At 32.2% G+C, this 22,022-nt stretch overlaps 1 protein-coding gene across 1 annotated transcript; it reads left to right on the forward strand.

Annotated features, from left to right (window-relative positions):
• Positions 1-325: 325 nt before the first annotated feature.
• Positions 326-20,201, forward strand: MS3_00003992 (uncharacterized protein; the record flags this gene model as incomplete). The annotated part of the gene is made up of 14 exons (XM_035731769.2): positions 326-433; positions 478-561; positions 595-685; positions 2,128-2,316; positions 5,194-5,352; positions 7,859-7,951; positions 10,180-10,448; positions 10,592-10,777; positions 12,142-12,237; positions 13,673-13,821; positions 14,668-14,764; positions 16,466-16,600; positions 18,174-18,262; positions 19,773-20,201. 14 exons carry the CDS (start codon positions 326-328, stop codon positions 20,017-20,019), a joined length of 1,992 nt encoding a protein of 663 aa, XP_035589735.1. The 3' UTR covers positions 20,020-20,201.
• Positions 20,202-22,022: the final 1,821 nt, after the last annotated feature.

Below are 22,022 nucleotides of genomic sequence, written 5' to 3' on the forward strand. Positions count from 1 at the left end.
CCACTCACTTTTCTTGTCTGTAAAAAAACAGGGTATCTATAAAGTCATTATAAAAATGAATAAAAACCCAAAGTGAATTGCTTGTCTGTTGATTTTACCAATGAATTATCAACAAATGGAACTGTTTACCTCAATACGTGGTTGAATCACCATTTTCTTATGCGTTTAAAATAAAGTCGGGTCATTTGAGAGATGTCTATTTCCAGGACTAACTCATGTCATCTATTAATTAGTCCTTCAGAGACTTAAATGGTTACGTATAGTTGTTGTTTAACTTCGTATTTGCTATAGTGCTTATTTATATGAAATTATTTAAATAACAGTAATGACAAACGTTCAAGCTGAAAGTGTTATTACTAGAATAATTAAACAAATAATACAACAATGTATTTCAAGAGGACATGACGTCTCTGAGACCCTTGTGGCGTTTATTGTATTGAGTGAATGAATTTCAACAACGACGTAACGATTTTCTAGGTCAAAGCAGTTGTTCTTGATCCTGCTTCTGGATTTCTACCCGATAAACCACTGGATAATGAGGATATAAAGAAACTGATTGAAGTAACTCGATCTATAATCCATCATTCGGTATAGTTATGCGTTAACAGGATAACTGATCAAGAATCACCATCTGTTGATACAATAAAAATGCAAGTATTCTTCGAAATAAATCATCTCAAAAAAGGTGAGTTAATATCGACTTTTGTTTTATAAAACTTTTGGTTTGTTTACACTGATTACAAATCGCAAGATTTTGATGATTTTATGACCTCGGTTAACCTGACATCATCTACATGACACTAACTTCTTCAACATCAGTCATGTATGACTGTCATGGGATCAATGGTGAATCACTAGGTCGTTCACTTGAAATTTCATCTTTCAATATACATATGAGCACAAACATTGGATTAATGGCTCTGAAGTTTTAGGTTACATTCTTACAGAGTCCTCTTAAAAAGTGGAAATGAATTTTTTAAATCTAGAGAAATCAGCAAAACTTTATATTTTTAATTCATTCTGATGCATGCTTTGACGTGGAAGCAAAATATGGGAAGAATTACTCGTTTATCTGCTTTGTTTTTGGAATAATTAAAATCTGACGTCTCAGGGGTTATTTTGTTATACACTTCTTTTGTAGACATAGTGATTCATATGATAAATGGACAATGAAGTCTACTTTTTTAGCAATTAAACACTAGTGTGGACATTCTTTTATGCATTGATTTATGCTCTACTAGTGACCACCTTTCTAAAAATGACAGATGCAAAAAATATGTATTATTTCTGGTTTATAATCCACTTTTCTCTAAGAGTATCAAATACGTAAACTGTATATTGTAATTCACTTGACAAATTATGTTATGCAAAGTATCCTTATAATGTCACATTTACACATTTTACCACCATAATTGATCCTATTTTATTGTCAAAACTCTTTATTAAGAAAGCTAAATACAGTTAATTACGAAAAATCGACTTGAAAATTTATTGTAATTAGGATTGCGTAAAATAAGATAGGACAGCACACAAAGTTAATTAACAACTACAGATGTTCACTGTGCGACAACTACACTAATTATGTACATCATTAACTTTAGCTTTCCACGAGTTAGCCCATATCTGTCGCAAAAGCTCAAGACCTGTTTGGTAATCCTTTATTTTAATCCTTAATAGTGTAAAATATGATTACTTCAAGTGCTCTGAAACCTAGAATTAGGGACCATTTATTTGTAAGTCGATTATATAAGGTGAATAAATGTTATCCAATACAAATTTTTGGCACGATTTCGTTCCATATTACACTGATCAGAGAGACATTGGGGAGGCGAATTATTTTCTAATGACTTGAAGCAGAGTAACTTGGCGTTGTGGCTAGATAAATCTCCACTGGGACCGACCCCTCCCAGAATGGTTTGATTAATTTGATCCATCACCGGGTAAAAACGAACATTATTTTATCTCTTCTCGAGTACTGATTCAAATATATATGAAACGTTTATGTAACGTCATTCAATTGAACGCTAGATTCATTTTAGCGTTGGTGTGTCATATGAACCCTAAAAGTAATCACGTACCTATATCTTTGCTCAAATTATTCCAATATAACTGCCGAATAATTTCCAGATGAATTCCTAAACGAGCATCATCGCATACTGGAAAAGCGTTTAGAACCTGTATTACGTGAAGTTATAGAGAGTCGAGCAAAATTACGGGAGGAACTAGAGGCTACTTATCAAAATATTATATCAGCTTTATTATTAAGGTCGGGTCTTGGATCTCCAACAAATATGGATGTTATCAGAGAAACTACAGGTGAGCCAATGAAAGTTTGCCTTTTCTTTTAAACTATAAACTAGCAGGTAGTTAAGACTGAAAATTGTGGTTTTTCATTCTAGCACATGAACTTTGGTTTTATAACTCTCTTTTTATATTAAATAACACATATAATCTTATTTATCAATGAGCTATGCAATGAATTCAAAGATCCTCTAGTCACATGCGAATCCACTAATATTTGTGGACATACGGGTATTTTCAAACTTCATCACTCTGAGTTTAAAAATCTATACCAATAAAGTGACCTAACAAGTCTAGTGGAACTTCGAAAGTACGAAACTCGGAGGGCAAATCTCTCTCTAACTAATGCAATGTTATGCTATACAACGCGTTTAGGTCAACAATTCATAAACAACCTAGAATCTAGCACAAATGTCCATGGGTTAAAATTTTTACATTTTATATCGTTACAGAGTGAGGGAAAATTAACTAGTTGAATAGCCAAATGAACCGGAAATATTACTAATTAAAATAAAAAATCTAAGATAAAAGTATGCGTTTAAACCCAGCCTTCAATATTTTTAGACATACGCGTATGCTGGACAGGTTTGTTCGCCAGGGTTTTTAGTGAGTTTACATCCCTAACATCCCAACCATTTTAGTCAGTGGTGTTTTTAGACTTATTATCCAGCTTATTAAATACATCTATTGTCCTGTACTCAGTTTCAGCATAACACATGTAGTGGTTCTATCTCGTGCATGCAATAGTGTGAATAGAGTTGTGATAAAAACATATTTCTTCAGCTTCAAAATGACCTTTCACAGCCATCTAATGGGAAACAAACTGATAAGCATTATGTCTAATGTTTTTTATACAAACGTTTGTCTTGTCCGCTTGACTGATTATGTGAAATATCGAGGTTTATTTGAATTTACTATATTTATGCTGAGGTCTTTCATCTATCAGCTCGCCAAATGTGAAGAAACTTCTAAGCAAGGTGCTGAATGTAGCAGACTACTTTCCTTCGTGTTGTTGGACCAAACCCCGGTGCAGATTAGTTCCAAAGCAAAATTTCAATTCCGCGGGAAAAAGGAAAAACGTATCTCATCTCGAATACTAAACATTTCGGTAACGTGTTTGACAGGCAGAAATATGGCTACCTCACCCTTGTGAGAGGGTTTGTGGGCTGATAATTAGTTCTCCGGGAGTCATACGAAGTTAGTTATTTCTAGAATTATATATCTGAAAAGTTTGGATAAATCTGGTGGAAGTTATCTACCCTGAATGACATCACTTTACTTATCGATAAACTCACCAATCATGTATGTGAAAGAGCCTTCATTAAATTGATATTCTCCAAAGTTTACGTCTTTTGTTGCTAAAACTTCGAATATACCTATCGGTTGATGGATTTATGTGCTGTGTACCGTCAAATAAACATATTTGCATGTCTTATTAGGGTGATCGATCATATCACTAATGCTCTGCATGTGCTGTTAGGTGATTCAAGATGCTATATGTTTCGGGTTGAAGCTTTTTTCCTTCTCCTGCAATTATTAGTATGCATTTTAATTGATGATAGTTCTTAAATTCATCAAACTGATAAATAAGTGACGCTAAGATATTGTTAGGACAGTCATTTTACATATTTTTCAAACAAATTACAAAATAATGGTTTAAGCTTGAATATTCAAATGAGGGTTACTACGATGAAGTAAAGCGGTTGATAGGGTGAACGCACATTACTTCACGTTTGTAATATCTCAATGGACCAGAACTAGTTTCATTCGATGGTAGAGTCATTCGGTTACATCTGCTTTCTTGATAAATCGAATGAGATGGCGTTTCTGAATGTTTTATTGAGTTAGATATCACGCACAAATATGATTTAATAAATGAAATAATTCTGTGGAAATTGCAATTATCTTTTATTTATCAAACCGATTGATATTTGTGCAAAATGGTGATAGAATCACAGTTATTGGTGATTTGTATTTCCGATGATTGTCTATCTCTGGAGAAATCCAACATGATCAGTAATATAATCGATATGAACTTAGAGTAATATTGTGCTTTTTTTGAAATATAAATACAAAAGTTAGGTAAAATAGTTTGAACTATTAATCACTGCTTAGTAGTAGCTACTATTGTAACCTATTAATAAAAGCAAGAATGCTAGTGCTTGATAAATTAAGACTATTTTCGTCCATATGCATTTTTATTCCATTTGGGAAAAATGATATTTTTAACTGGGTTTCGGTAGTTAATACCATTGTAAAATGTGATCGATAAACGAACCAACTAATAGTAAAGTGGAACGCCCACTACTACACTAATTTTTCTTAACCTTGTATGACTGTGTCCTATTTATTCACCAACCACAATTCGATGTTCATTATAAAACAATATTTGCCTTGTTGACTCATTTTTCCTACTCTCTAGCTACTGTTCGGTACGTTATTTATGTCTCCGTTTTGCCCTACGTTTATATACTGTACTTTTGTTTTGTACACCAACAGTGTTAATTTACGTTTTAAAAACAGATAAAGTTTATCGGGCCGAATTGCTTACTTGTTCTGACTTTGGCTGAACCAAGACTTTGTATTCGACAGTCTAGGGATTAGATTAGAGTTGAATCTGTAGGAAACTGCTTCCTACAACCATAATGCATCAAACTTGGGTGAAAGACTTTCTGCCGAATGCATTTTGTAGGATTTATACACAGCAGTCCATCTTATAAAGTATGGGTAGACGAGATTATTAGTCTCGTGGTTATTTGATTGAATAAATACAAAGCCTTATCTGGTATATGTTATGTACAAAGGAAATTTATATATCTCTCCATCTTGATTTCTAACTACTTTGGATTTCAGATATTATATTTTAAGCGCCTCTGTTCTCTCGTTTATTAGCTGCACTTCAAAGTATATTTCCACAAACAGATATTGCAAGCTTTTTGTCAGCCAGTGCTAATCAAAAAAGAAAACAACTATATGAATTTACTGGTCTGGTCACTGGTATACGTCTGTATAACAAAGACTGTAATAAAGGAGGAGCTGGAATTGATGATCGTAAGTTAAATTCCCCGTCAATTACAATTTCTTATTGTCTGGATTTATTGTTAAGAAATTGAATAATGGCTTTTTCGGCTAATATACTTACGTTTAAAGATTTAATAAAGTATGAACATTGCGATTAAAGTACTTCTAGTATATGATGGATAATATTTGTAGCTCAGGATGAAGATATTGGAGTTGTTGTTATCTCTGAGCTGGGTGAGTTGGTTCGAAGACTTTTATTGTTCTTCTGAAAAAGATCATCAACACTTGCCTCAAAGAGAAGTGAGTTATTGGAATCTCTCCACCATTGACTGACAGTTTGTCCTGGTCACCTGAAATGTGATTGGTTTTGATTCGTACATGTGTGGTCGTTGCTTATGTTTATTTTGGTTATCCTTCCTTCTGACCTGGATTCCGATCCTTACAACTTTAACCCTTTTTTCTTACTGGTCGATAAATTTGGACAATTTCTACATGTCTGTTGATTGGTGGTTTACTAGTCTCAGGTATCTGAAAATTCTCTGGCTTTCTTTGTATTTCCTCTGTCCAATATTTGGACGTTTACTCATTCGAATTCATATCCACAGTTGTTCACATGGATTGTCGTAGTTATTACAATTCATCTTGCAGATTACCTTCGGTTTGTTGTTGCTTCTTTGGATGGCATATTATTGTTTTCAGAGATTATATCAGCTCAAAAATCACAATTATGTCAACTTACATCATACTTACTTACTTACGCCTGTAACTCCCAATGGAGCATAGACCGCCGAACTTATAGCATGTTCTTGTCTTAATATAAGAACAAATATTCATGTTAATTCTAGATCTATCATATGAATGTGACGTAAAATCAGTAAGTCTGTTTGTATAATGTAAATCAGTGTATAATTGAAACCTTTGAAAACTACTCATCGATATAATCTTGCCTAATTTATCAGTTAGACTTTAGTTGGATGGTGTAATACATAGAAATTTTAAAGAATATACTTGCTTTCCTATTACCACTTACTCTATAGCATGATTCTTATCTGAACTAAAAAATAAACTAAAAATAAAATCTAATATCCAAGATCAAGACCTCAGTTATATTTTTTGAAAAGTTTGTTTTACATTATTCTTCTGATTTAAAGATGTTATATTTAATTTATTTTCGAAACTCTGAATATCCGCCCTATATAAATAAACAAGTTATACATTATAGATCTTTATGAAAATCCTGTCTGAATTATAACATATCAAACACTCGAGTATATATTCCCAAGAATCAAATAAGGATAGTTTATATCAATAAGGAGATAATGTAAGAATAAATCATATTTAGAAAACTAAAAGAAATGACATTGGTATTGTAGTAAACGAGAACACAATTGGGGATAATCGAAATTACAGTACATCTTAGTGAAATCTGAGAATCATACAGTAAATACTTCATTTGCAAAATGTCAATTAATTGTCTCAAACCTGAATGTTTCTTCATTTTCACACCAATGGTTCTCTGTTCTTGTTCTCTTTTCTTCGATCTTCTTAACCTCCTGCCGCCAGGCATTTCACTTACGATTGATGATACATACTACTTATATCTATCGATATCAGTAGCATACACCACAGTTGACCATGGTATTAATATTGTGAAAAATGTTATAGTTCCTGAGTTTTAATATGTTCACAATAACTGGATAATTGAAACTTTGAGAAATCATGGAATTAATGACTTTTTAGAACTCAAAAATAAACTTTAAAATGTTTAACGATATTTTAAAATGTTTGTAAGGAGTCTGAATTATCACACTCAATCATGATAAAAAAAATCTTCAAAATACAAAATGCTATAAACGTGCGATTATTATTTAGTTTTAAGATTTCTGAAGATCTATTCAATTCGAAGACAATTTATATCAAAAGATAACATCACAAAATACATTGAAAGTACTTTCAAGTTTTCCATAGTGGTCTAGCTTCAAATGACTCATGACCTCAATTACTAAAATTACCAAAATATCCACAAAAACCCCTTCTGATATTAACCAACATATGCTCGTTAGTGACTGGCTTCAAAAGGTATTTCCTGCAGTTCTAGTGAGAAGCAGTGACCAGTGGAGTTCAACCGAGTCTCTTGTGAGATAGTAGCTCACTGATGGCAATAGTGGATGTGTCGCTCAATCTCGTGGATTAGTTCAAGTTAGACATTAACATCATTGGATGCCGGCCGGCTCAGTGGTCTGGAGGTAAAGGGTTCACGCGCGAGACCGATAGGCCCTGGGTCCGAATCTCGCGAGGCGGAATCTTGGATGCGCACTGCTGAGGAGTCCCACAATAGGACGAAACGGTCTTCCAATGTTTCCAGGTTTTCTATGGTGGTCTAACTTCAATTGACTCATGATCTCAACTATTGAAAAGTAATATGTCAGTTTAATTAATTAAAATATCTAAAACTAAATTGCTTCATTTAATAGTGAATTAATATTTTACAAAATGATTGCCAAATATATGCTTCATTTACATATATTTTATTCAGTTCCGCATTTATTGAGTGAAGGAGTGCCCATAACACTAGAAACAGTTAATGAAGAAATTAAAAAATCAGATGAACTTGCTGCTATTTACACAAGTATGTGTCATTTATAAATGACTTTAGAACAATTATTTGTTATTGGATAAACTAACGTATTTTTTGGTATTTAGGATTTCGTTTTTGATAGTATTCAATAGATGGCTTGTTGTATATCTCGAATTTTGATAATAATGAATATAATGATGATTGATAGATGATGCTCAACTGTACGATGTATCTTGTTGACAATTGTTCACAGGATCGAGAGACAGTGTAAAGCCTAATAAATTGACATGTTTACATAAAAAGAGCAAGGAGAAAAATTATGATTATTGAATCTATTTAAAATATAGACAGTTGTAAAATGAGAGTTTCATAGGACATCAGCAAAACAATACAGTTAAAATATCTCTTTCAATTTCTACTCTTACCCTTTGTATCATATTCCTATATTCACTGTAAGCTAAATTTTAATTTGATGCATTTAGGCGGCAATACACTAGAATTAATTAGCTTTTACATACTTTTATACTGAAGAATGAAATCACAGGATTTTAAATTTATCTATTTGAACTGATTTAAAAAATAAAGTAGGTCCACTGATCCCATTTATTGATGCTATCTATCAGTCAGTCAGTCAGCTACAACGTAGGACCAGGCACATTTATGCATCGGTCCAAGTTGCCATATCTCATTAACACAAGATGAACATCGGATTCATAAAACTAGTTAATTCAGTTGTGATAATACATAAAAGAAAGATTGCAATAAGGATATAGTACAGGAAGAAAGAATTAGTTCGTAGAAAGAAAGATATGAGGCAATTTTAATCTCTTAGTTTAAAGGAAGACAGAGAGTGTATGCACCTACGCTATTGTGATTGACTTTGAACCATGTCACCAAGAGTCTCCAGCCATTGGTTACAATAGTCACACAGACTCCAACCAAGTAGTCTGCATCTCTTAACATGACTCAGACTAGAAGTTAGTGACTTCATGCACTGATGCCACGTTTTGGTTTGGCCGCCCCTAACTTTCTTCCAACCATCTCTAACACCGGTTAGCATTGCACGTCGTGGTAGTCGGTGTTCAGGCATACGTAACACGTGGCCCAACCATCTCAGTCGATGAAGATTCACAACCTCATCAACTAATTTACCATCATTCCCTAATACCCTGCGTCTAACCTCACTATTACTTACACGGTGATCCCAGCAGACGCCAGCAATATTTCTAAGACATCTGTGGTCAAATATTAGTAGCTTACGAATATCTTCTACTCTTAGTAGCCACGTTTCGCAGCCGTCAAGTAGAACAGAACAAACTGTTGCGCATTATACTCGTCCTTTTATTGATAGACGGATACTTCGCCTTCGCCATAGGTGACGTAAGTTGGCAAAAGCACTCAAGATGCTATCTATACATTGATAAAATATGATAGCCATATAAGTGAATACAACAAAGTACATAAGGAAGTATACTAGTAATAAAATGAATTTATAAAGAAGTTTTTTTGAAACTATTCCGCCTGACTTTTCATATTAGTTTATCAATTTAGAAGGTTTACTGTGATAAGTTACACTGTAAATTGTATCAAGTTCTTCATCCGTTGTAATTCAATACTTCGTAAGTATATAATAAATCGTGTTCAAAGAGAAATACACTAGTAGTTCTGACTGAGTAGTATATTTTGGTTAAACATTGAATTAAAAAACTATATAGTATTAGTATATGGTCATTTTGTACAGGTTTTATAAAGTCCATTGTGCCTTATCAGTGTAAAACAACCTACTTAGACTATTTAGCAACAGAAATAAATAATATGTTGGCATAATTGAAATGTGTTCAGGATGCCAGTCTAAAATAACTTTGCTAAATAAATAATAATGTTTGATTGTTGTGTTTACAATGGTGAATGATGACTTCAAACGATATGCACTTATCAAATATCCAGTCTGAAAAATTATGCTCTCTGAAACGGATCGTTAAAATCTATCAATTTAGCTTTTGATTACATAAATCGCCATAGTATAATTTTACTTATAAATGGTCATAAATTGTTGAGCTGAAATGTATTGAGTTTAAACGTTTATCCAGTATATCTAAATTTATTGAAATACAAACTGAAATACTGGTGAATTATCAACTTGGTTACTAAATAAAAATATAATTTTTGTATAAGGATAATTTAAGGTTCTATGCAAAAAATCTATACAACGCTTTATTATTCAGATATTTCAATCTATCATTTTATGTCGGTGCATATTTCTTTCTTTCTTTTCAAAGGTCTTTTCTTGAAACTATCTACTATTGACCCAACTACTGATGTTAAAGCTTTAATAAAGTCTGCTAAGGAGATGGATATTACACCGGAACACTTGCGAGCTTCCGTAGTCAATGCTAGACAGTATGGAAAATTTCTAAGAATTATTCAATGGGAGCTTAATCAAATGTTGAAAGACATAGAGAAAATAATTGATAGCTTTAAAAGTTGTATGAAAAAATTGCATATTCTAATAAGTGATCGGCCAGCCGTTCCAAGTAACGAAGTTTATGTAAGATATTCATTGAATTACTTGTATCTCATTATCATTTATCTATATGCTGATCATTGTTTTAATATATATATATAAAGTTAATAGCTAAACTGATATATATAGCTTTGTAATGAATGAATTTATACGTTCCTAAACATTAGCCTGGATTCCTACAGCTTGCTAATTATTGGACAAGTTTTCAAGATGAAATGGTTTTCTTATCAGTATTAACCAGTACTTTAAATACCTTACAAACATATTTTGTTGGACGTCAGTTGAAATGGACCAAAGAACAAATGTATAATTTTATCTCGGATAAGGAAGTTATATTCGACGAAGATCGTAAGGTAAGTTGAAAATAATATTTTATAACTTTATTAAGTGAGACCGTTTATCATCTGTTATTTCAGAATCAATTCAGCATCGGTTTCCGTATCATATACGCAATGTTTTCAGATAGACTTATTAAACAAATCAGTTAGTCTGAAGTAGAAGTCAATCTAATGAATTATAAGGCTCCCAAAATCTAAGCACTAATAATTGTTTTACAAAACAGTATACTATCACTTCTAGCTTAATTTATTATAGAGTAACTCTAACTTATATGATTCTGTTTTGAAAACATATAAACTATGATTTGTTTTTATTCGATCAGCTATTGATGAAACACAAAGCAACATGTACTGAAAGCACCCTTGTTAGTATGATTGTGTTTGATTAATTTGATTATTCTAGATTGTAACATTCTTCGGTTAAGTGTAAGAAGCATAATGAAACATGAACTACTCTTGTACCAATTATGTTATTATGACAGCTTAAATTTTCGCATTTAGCCTAAAACAATTCTAGGCAATATAATGTGAAGTGATATAAAAGAATACATTTAGGATTTTATGGGGTAAAAGGTTTTCCCAATATGACGAAATATTTTTAAGTACTAAATAAACACTTTAGAATTAAATTTCGAACGTTTTATCACTCAGAAGCGAATAGTCTTTATATCTTTGTAAAAATGAACGCTTTTGAGATTATTACTCACTTCGTTAGAAAGCATCTTGCTTGCACAACTGTGGTACTGAAACCCTTATCTTACGATATCTATGTAATCTACCATTGTTTCTAATTCATTTGTTGACCGTTATAATCATAAGTTTTATGTATTAAGCAGTATTATGTATGAATAGCTCTTACTGCAGTTTTATGAAACTTTATTCATAATAGTCGTTTATAAAATCACTGCAATATGAAGTATTCACATAGTAAATCACTAACGATAGAGAAAAATACATGTTGATAATAAATAAAAGACTTTAGTCATTGAATATTTTCATTCTAGTAATCCTTTAAAGTTACGACAAAAATTCCAGCTGACTTTTTGATGCTCTCACTTCATTCAGGAACAGAAACACTTCAATTAGAACTCTTATCCTTCAAATAGGGGGGAGGGTAGCACCGGTGAGTGAATGATTTAGTGATTAGCGATCTATTAGTAGAAGTTGTGTATTTTATATAATAGATTAAATACAGATAAAACATGGCTGAATTTACATACATTATATAAAATGCTCGTTGTGAATAACACTACTGATTATTACTAAAAATATAGTCAAAATACATAATTACTAAATTGTTCTTTTTTCAGTATACCTAAGTGAAATTTTAATGTACTTGATTTACAACTTCTATATTATTTTACACTATTTTATTTTAGCATCATGACCCATTAAGTGAAGAATACTGTGGTGGACATCAGTGTGTATTCCCACATTCTTCTTCAGAAGAGATTAATCTTAATATTGAGTTCGAAGTAAGTATTCTTGAGAGTTTTTGCTTGTTTATTACATAATTATATGCTAATTTAATAAATAAGTTAACAGTAAGTAAATAATTTTTCCTATTTTCATATTACCTTTTAGCACTGATGAAGTAAATTTCTCAAATAAATCCTTAATAATCTGATTAATTAACATTAGTACTGTCTTTTAGAGAAATTTCAGATATATTTCAATTAAAGTGGATGAAAGGAGTTGTTTTCGGCTTACATAACTTAGTTTCTAAGTATTATCACTCTCTGATACACTTTAATACTAAGCCGAGGTACGTTAGGACACTTTTTTATACTCACTGTATATCTGGTAAGAAAGTGATTTTTGTGTTCCTATTGACGAAGTAATACTGTATGCTACGTGGCCATCAAATTCTATGCAGAGACTTAAATTGCCATAGGTACTGAACGAGCGATAATTTAAGCTGATCATCATCGAGTTGTATGGGTATTTAAAAGCAAGAGACTTAGAAAATATTAGCATAAGATATAGAAATCAAGTCAGTTGATATGCTTATAACACCAATTAAATGTATTGTTTACTGTAAAGATAGCTTCGTGACTATTCTTTGATCAGTTCGATGTAACTCAGATACCTGTTAGGTTACAGATACAACACACTCATGTAAAAGTAGAAATTGAATTAAATTATATTTTATGAGACGTTTAAACTTCATAGACTGATTTCAACACTCAGTCCGAACTCTAGAATTCTTACATTGAGATGTTTATATGACACCTGCCTAAATCAAATTTCGTGATAGATCATTATGAACACAAATTCTTAAACAACTTCAAAATATTTTCATATATGTAGCAGATCCCAGAATACATGTTTTACCAAACATGAATACTACACCATAAAATAAAAATGTATTATATACGAATATTCGTCAAGATTAGAACGAAGAGTTTGACAGAAATTGGGCGCCGAGTAAAGAGAAGTCATCATATGTGAAAATTATATTTGAAAGTATCTCAGCGATTGAAATTACCCTGAAGAAGTCCAGACAAGTTAGCTGGAGGAAACGTCGGAGTTATTAAAATTTCAATCGCTGAGATTATTTCAAATACAATTTTCACATGTAAAAAATGTATTAGTTAATCATAGATTACTCTTAATCCGAACCTTTTAGCAATTTCCTAACACTTAGAATATCAATAATTCTTACTTACTAACGACTTTCCAGCTGATCAAGTATCAAAATTTGTCTATATCACAATACTCATTGAACAACAGTAAATGCTTGAAAGCAGATCATGACCATCAAGAGAGCTTCCTTTACAATTTGTAATATTAGACGAATAACTGTTAGTAGAATTTAGACTTGTTTAATCTTTACTTGCTTTTATAATTAAATACTAGTTAAGTGCCATCATTTATAAATATTTTATTTTAATTAATAAATATTTACAGGGATTTTGCATCTGGTCATTAGCACGTTATCAAGGTCTACTAGTACCAGCTGATATTCATATGGGAGTTTTGCTCTTACCTCCAGATAATAAAATGTATGCATTTAGCACACCTGAAGCAGCAAAAGAATTTGTGATGGAAACTGAAAAGTGAGTGTTAAATGAGAGTATATATTATATATGTATACATTATACTGTTATTCAAGATATCATAATTGACAGTTGATATTTAAATGACGATGGTTTTTCCTCTTTATCTTTAACGATAAACCTCGAGGTTATGACTACTCATTTGTATCGTCTTTCTGACAAACCGTATGCATAATATATACACGACATTACTCGTATTTGAATTTTTATTTCCGATTGTTATTAACGAGAAAAACAGAGGATATAAACAAAATCAGTGGGAATATACATTTTATTATTATCAACTTTACTGGAGTCAGATAAGGTTAGTACGAATTCCATCACTTGAAATCTAACGCACCCAATTAATGACCTAACATACCGTTAGTTATTGCAAACTATTGTCCTCTTATATATCCTTCGTTTTTTGAATGTTCCATGGGAATTTTTAATGTTCATTGAATTATGTTAAAATTAGTTATTCTTCATCGGATGTCTCATTGTGAAATAGACAGAAAGCTTGTTAGACAGCGTTTATGTGCAAATAATAATTCATAGTAGAATTGTTAATATTGAATATAGAAAATGAAGATTTGACTAAGTGGACATTGAAAAGGAAAGTAATGACAAACTTAAAATAACACATTAGCAAATCAGTTCTAAAGTTAATCCAAGCGGATTGCAATACTCCGACAGCCAATAAGACAATTCCACATCATGTTGCCTTGTAGTAGATGGATAGTTCTTTTTATACAGATTGTAAATCATATCTTATAATGTATAAATTTTATAATAAAATATTTGGACAAACAATATTAAGCGGTTAATTTTAAGTATTTTTCATATTCCTGAAATTTATCTTCCTAGATTTTTGAAGGCTATACCAGAAGTTATACGACGTTTACCTGAACTAATCCCAATTTTAAAGCTCAGTTACCTTTTCTCCAAAGGAATTTCTTATACAGTAAGTCTTTAAAATATTTGTTACACAAACTTTAGAATAATATCTTACAATGAATAACATTTTTAATAAAATTGCTGTGGAAATCGTATTTATGTAATTGCTTTGTTTAATGGTAGTGTGGTGGACGCTGCGCATAAGATTGTTTGTAAGTAGTGTGTAGCGGAATGTGAAGCCGAAGTTGCTACAGTTGTCGGGTGGAGTGAAAAGTTCCAGCAAAACACACCGAAAGGTGAAAATGAACGATTGAAGGCTATGCATGTATGTGTAAATACTTTGTAATTTCCCACAGTAGCTACGCATTCCTTCTGACAATTGTCTTTTTAACTAGTAGGCGTACTTTAGACCAAAATCCATAGAGTTCTAGACGATTTTATAAATCGAAGTCAATAATTTTTGTTTGCATCTACAACTTGACCTCAATTATTACGAATGAGTCATATACTATGCGCAACTTGGAACTTTAACAGAGGTAGTGTCTGTCATATATTCCTGGAAGAAACACAACACCATTAAGAGACATGAAGACAGATAGATACTAGCTCAGCTGTTTGAAGTTTAGGCATTAGCAAACAGCATCCAAGTGTAATCATGGATATACGCTGTTGAGAGTTCTTATGCTAAGACGACACAACTCTACAGCCCTTCGTGGTTTTCAATGGTTGTCTAGTTGAGAACAGTTCATAATGTATACTATGCGATCCGACAATATCCTTAATCCCCTATACTAATAATTGATCAAATAATATTTGTTAACCCAAATATGTCTCTAAGTTATAAATAATCTCACACCTCAAATCAACACTGAGGTAGGAATCTTAAAATAATTAGCAGCCATAAGTCTAACCACTGGTATAAATGAATTAATCATAGGAAATATAGTTCGCCGGGGAGGAGATTTATCGAAATATTATGGACATTATTAGATGGTACGAAGCTCAAAATTTAGATATCGACTCATATCACCTAATATCCTAAAACATTTCGAAAACATTCCAAGTCCCAATCAATAATTCTGTACCTCGTGATACGCCCCGGAACGGTTAATGTCTTCATAGAGCTTTGTCCTATCTCGAGCTGATCGCTTCTAGAATTTCTAAAATTTACTCATATAAAATCCTTGATTGAATATCCAGGTAGATTGGACTTCATAACTCATGCCTCCACCACCTCAGTAGATGAAGGCCGACAGTTTTGTCAACCAATTCTAAGCAGACAAAGACAGGTAAAATATTTAACCAACACTGAGTGGTTTATTCACAGTGGTGATATAGTGGCCGCCAAGATGTATTACAAATATAGAAGACTACAACATATTGATACTTGTTTTTGGGAAAAATATGTGGTTACTAGATTTCTGAGGTAGTTTATGCATGAATTCTTAACACTTTAGTTCCTACCACCTAATTAAGTGAATGTTCGTCAAACAATGAGTAGCATTTTCCACAGAATCTCTAACGCGAATCAAAGTCTAATTCTTAATTAATACTTCAAGATCCTGATGGACTTTATAACACGACTGCTATTGTGTTCCTATGCTTGAATTTAATTTATTCATATAGGAACTTATTGACCAAAAGCAATAATGAGTATATGATATCAGATAAATTGGAAGTTACTGTATGGATGGACTGGTTTCGTAATTTAAAACACATCAAAATGACTTATGATATTAAAAACAATCCATTACCATTTTTATTTCAGAATGGTCAATTTCATGAAAATACAAGTCCTAAGGTCGACTGTGGTGTCCAAACAGTAGTGCACCCAATAGAAACGTATATTGATAAAAACTATTATTGGAATGAGTGGGAACTGAGGAAAAATGCTTTAAAGTTGGTAAGGAACCGTGAATTTAAGTATTTCATCGAAGTATTTAGGATAATGCCTTATGAAAATTGTGATATTTGTACGAAATAATGATTTCTTTGCACTCCATCGCCCGCTGATTACGAATTCCAAATGCAATACGTTCATTTGTACTCATATAGTTTTACCTGCCTTAAATTACGTCATCAATTAGGTGAAAATCGGCAATAATTGTTTCTTAATATGCTTGTAATCAATAAAAAATCTTTTGTTCAACCGAAGTGAATCTTAGATGACACTTATGCTAAATTACGAAGCACATCTGCCTCTAGGGCATGTTGAACGTTAAAGTACTTTATGTGACCCAATACATAGTCAGAAGTTTTTCGTGAAGCTAATGGATATTTCCCCTCCCTAAATCTTACTCTAAATATCAATCCATAATTTCCTAGGTTTGTAAAGAGAGTAGTGACAGGGCATTGCATTATCGGTGATGTCAGTTCATGATGAAAACCCTAACTCTAACTTATAATCGTAACTAAACACCTAACCTTTTTGCAGTAAAGCTGATGTCAGTTGGTGACGAAAACACGAAGGGATTGATACCCGACTCCATAACACTAGTCTGACGTATACTATGTAAACTTAAGCACTTCTGCCATTATAAACAATAATCCGACATACGAGTTAATTATTCGTACCAAAGTATTTATCCCAGTGTTAATCGTTCTATAACCAAACACTGCCTCCTGATTGGCTGATAAGTCGCTCAAGGTCGTCAGTGTAATATACTTTTACCAGTAAGGTTGTATTTGAATTTCTTTCGCACGATAAGTAAATCACCACTACTCTTCATCATTTTTTCATCGTTAGACAATCACTCTAACATACTTTTGTAATTCACTTAACTCCCACTGACTTTAAGTAAAACACGTGCGAAATTTTCGAAGTAGTAGTTTTTCTTTCAACTTAATAGTTCTCCGCATATATTTATACAAATAGTTGGTTCGTAAGCAAGTATATTAGATTTGTTTTACTTAGTTTCGGGATTCATACTACACACCCTACATCTTATACAAAATCATAGCATTCAATATCTGTAGTTCTCAGGAATAGTCGGTGAAGTTATTGATAAATACTCAAAACTCAGGGTCTGATTATTTTGAAAGTATTTTAAGGAGAAACTTACTCGGCATTTATTCTTTTATAAATTTCGAGCCTATACAACTTTCATTTTATCTTTTTAATTGTTGCTATATGAATATATATATTCATAAGAATTGCAAATGTAAATATAGAATGCTTACTCATCAAAGTAAACTCAATATTCAAAAACTTAACCAGCTACTTTCTAATTCGCTTACCTTTTCCAGAAAATGTGTTATTAAGAAATCATCGATGTTATGAAGGGAAACTGTTAGTTAACATATAAACCCGAGTTTTATGTGACTTGCTCTAAAATAATAACAACTTTACCTAAATTGTACTAGGTTTTTTGGCCGAATATACGGAAATACCCGTATACTAATTGGTTCTAGTAATGTTATGCTCTATGCTTAGTTTAGAATTACCTTTCAGTTTATTTTTTCTTTATGACAAGTAGGTAAATTTAAGAAAAAAGGCCACAGCTTCTGTTCAAACAATTTTAAGCAATTGGAGAAGAGACAATGCAACTCAAGTTTATCCGATGAAGTGAGATTTAATACAAAGAGAACATTTCTTTATTTTGGCTGACTGAAGTTTAACTTATTAAGATGAAAGAGGGCTGTAAAAGTCATTAAAATTCAACGTTCATTTTCATATAGCACTGGTCGTATCAACTAGAGAACTGTTGATACACAGCTGGCAATGAGTAGTTGGACCAACTTACCCCAACGTTCGTTCATTAGTGAACAACCAGGATCGAATATAAGACCATATTCAGAATGTTTGGGTCTTATAGTGGACATTATATTTTTCAGAATTACCTGACAAAAATAAAGTTCCTCACTATCAGGTCAATTTAAAATAATGTATGACACCGAATTTTGACTGGTTTTGTGATTTTTCAGTTTCATTTTGTCAAAAAATAACTTGTTTTTACATTACACGAGGACTATTCTTTCTATAAATATCAATTATTTTAGAATATTGTTGATCAGTAATTTTCGAATTAAAAACCAAAAGTAGCAGGTAAAAACTGCCGTAGTGGATTGTCTTAGAGATAACTCCTAAGGCTTCGTATATCACACATCCTGATAATCGTTACTAAGTAGCTCCCAACGATTTATAAATTCCTGGAGACGATATGAATCGTTGACTGCAATTTGTACATCGCAAATCACTAAGCCACAAGCACACAAAGCGGGTCCGAGTAGAAATGAAAATACGAACTAGCAAATACGGAGGCGAATGAATTGATAAGATATATATATATATATATATATATATATATATATATATATATATATATATATATATATATATATATATATATATATATATATATATATATATAGGACGTGATCAATTACATATGTTCATATGGACATGATAATAATATTACAAAGATATAGACAACTGGTTACTGTTCGAATGAAACTGTCTTTCAAATAAGTTAACTGAAGGGATTGACAAGATTAAACGTTAACAGACTTAAGTGTGAGGTGCTATATTACTTCGTGTTACTTTGATTAAAGCGCAGTATCTCTAACTTTTCCAATATTAGTAAGACAGAACATCCAGTTGCTCAATCTTCACGAACTTCGGATGGTAAAGTCGTAAGAATGACTTGTAGGGTAACATACGTTGAGAACACACTTCGTACACTTAGGTTTAACATGTAAGACTATTTTTTCTTGGAAAATTTCGGTGTCTTGAAATTGTATGTACGTAGCGAAATATTACTAAAAGTATTTTTTTTCTGAAACAGTATAAATTCTATCCGTTACGTTCTACCGAAAGTTCACTATTCTAATCTAATGTAACTAGGTTAAGATATTTTAGATGAGTTACATAAACCAAAGCTCTAGACAACTTAGACTGTTTACTAGTGCATGTTTCAAAGAAACGAGTTGCACATAGGTAAAAGCTAAGTTTGCTAAAAGTTTTGTCGTAACGCCATAATGACTTTAACTAGATCCATACCCTTCTATAAAAAAGATGAGGTACTAATCTATTCATTTTGAAATGTAGTCAGTCTTCAATTCTTTTCAAATTTCAGAGAAACTAGTACAGCAACCAAAAAGGATGGTTATACACAAGTACCGAGACCAAGTGTATTTATACATGGACTACGTGGTTGTGGTGCTATTGGTTCAGCCCCGAATGCAACTAACGTAGTGAATAACCAAGCAAATTGGACAACATTATATCATGAAACAGCCGCCACAACAGTTGATTTAACTATACCTGTGGAACAACAGTTATTGGGGAACTTACAGAAAGTAACAGTTGGTCACAACGTGTGATTATAGACAGTAAAAAGATTGATAGTAACGAAGACTTTATTCAGAATTCATGCATTCTTGAGCTAAAATATGGCAGATTACTTGCAAATTGACATCTTACTTAGTAAAAATATAAATACAACCGTGCGTATTTTTGTTTGGTGAAATGTTTCAAATAATAATTAACGGTCAGTACTGATATCCAACTGCTTATTCTTATAAAGCTTTTTTCTTAAATGAGTTAAGCAATCAGATAATCGTGGTTATAACTGATAGAGTACTGTTAGATTCATTAGCAAAAATGTAGTCTATCTTTTCCTCACTGATCAACATAAAGGACAGCTTATTTCTGCATTGAATATGGTAAACACAATCGAATGCTTAAAAGAAGTTAAAGGAATCATGAGCCATACCAGTCCAGCATAACTAATAGTCGTTCAAAAAAAGTAAATTACTTACCTAGTAAACACATGAGTACTTTAAGGAATTTGTGTACAATAATTACCACTCAATTTTCAAGTATCCTAAACGGATGTAAGGAAGGGAACTGAAATGAAACCAACCAAAACAAATATTTATCTATATCTCGCATTATCAGGTGAAGTCCTGCCCTATAATTTATTCTTCAAAACAAAAGCCTAGTAGTATCATCTCAGCCATATATTGCGTTCTTATTAGTTCAAACATTAATGCTCCTAAAGTATTATCTCCTACATCTAAGCTCAGAACTTCTAACTTGTGATTTGACCTTAGCTACTATTGCATCCATCTAACTGAACGTGGTATACTTAAGTAGGGTTAGTGAAGTTGACGAATAATAAACTAAGTCGGATGGTTAATAATCAATATTCCTTTGAAATTTTTTAACATACTTGGTAATTGCTAGTGTAATTATAGTCCCAATGCAGTTTGTTTTCATTTTTTATTAAACAACAACTAAAGAATATGGTGAAGAGACTTGAAACAAGTCAGTCACTTAGATTAGTATGAAAATTAACAAATCCCTTCAGTAATAATTGTACCCGGTGGTATTCCTTATCAAAATGTACCGATACTATGACCTCTCTGCTTTAACCATAAGCTGTTCTACAATAACGGTTAAAGGTTAAGAACATTCTAAATATAAATCAATCTTATTCTTTTGTAACGCTACGCACAAGCCATATCATTAATATGCAAAATTTATTTGCATGAGTATTAGTTAAATGAGCTTATTTGATAGTCGCGTTTTGATAAATAGCTAGTAGAACACCAGCGTAATATTCTGAATGCGATCACACAGAAAATTTGTAATTTCAATGACATTTGCTAAAAGCAAATGTCCCGGGCGCCTATTTGTAGTATGATTATATCGATACTTAATAACGGAGAACTAGTATTATATACCCTATCTTTCAATTGCATTTTCTTGATTTCATGAACAATGCTTGTATACCTTAAAATTAAAATAGATCGTCGTTCCGCTTCAATTTATCATTTTCTCCTACTTCGACGTAGACTGACCATAATGTACAACGCTATGATTTCCCAAAAAAACTATTTTTAGAAGTGAATAATTAGACTCATAAGGGTAGAAATAAGAGACAATGAAACGTCTTATTGAGTATAGGACAGGGATAATGAGAAATGCTAACAAATTATAGGTACACTGATTAAGGGTTTACGCGGTGATTAGACGTCGATATTCAAACATCTATTTGCATAAGTGGAGTTAAAAGAACAGTACTACATTAGACTGCTAACAACAATTAGCATAAGTTCAGCATACGATAATCAATTATTCGCTGAAGTTAAAAACAATTTTTTGTTTGAAATGCAATTAGGTCTCGGCATAGATAATTGCCCTATGTTGGAATTGAGACAAGTAAACAGTACAGTTATTAAGCACTCCAACAGACACCAGAACTAAATGCGCCTACGGTGTACGCGAACTATCCCAACAGTCAGTTCGAAGTGTTCAGAGTAAAACTGCAGGTTCCATCTGGGAGGCTAATACCCAAATATATACTTAATTTCAAGAAGAG

The sequence above is a fragment of the Schistosoma haematobium genome, chromosome ZW (assembly GCF_000699445.3).
Source record: "Schistosoma haematobium chromosome ZW, whole genome shotgun sequence".
Classification (NCBI taxonomy): Eukaryota; Metazoa; Platyhelminthes; class Trematoda; order Strigeidida; family Schistosomatidae; genus Schistosoma; species Schistosoma haematobium.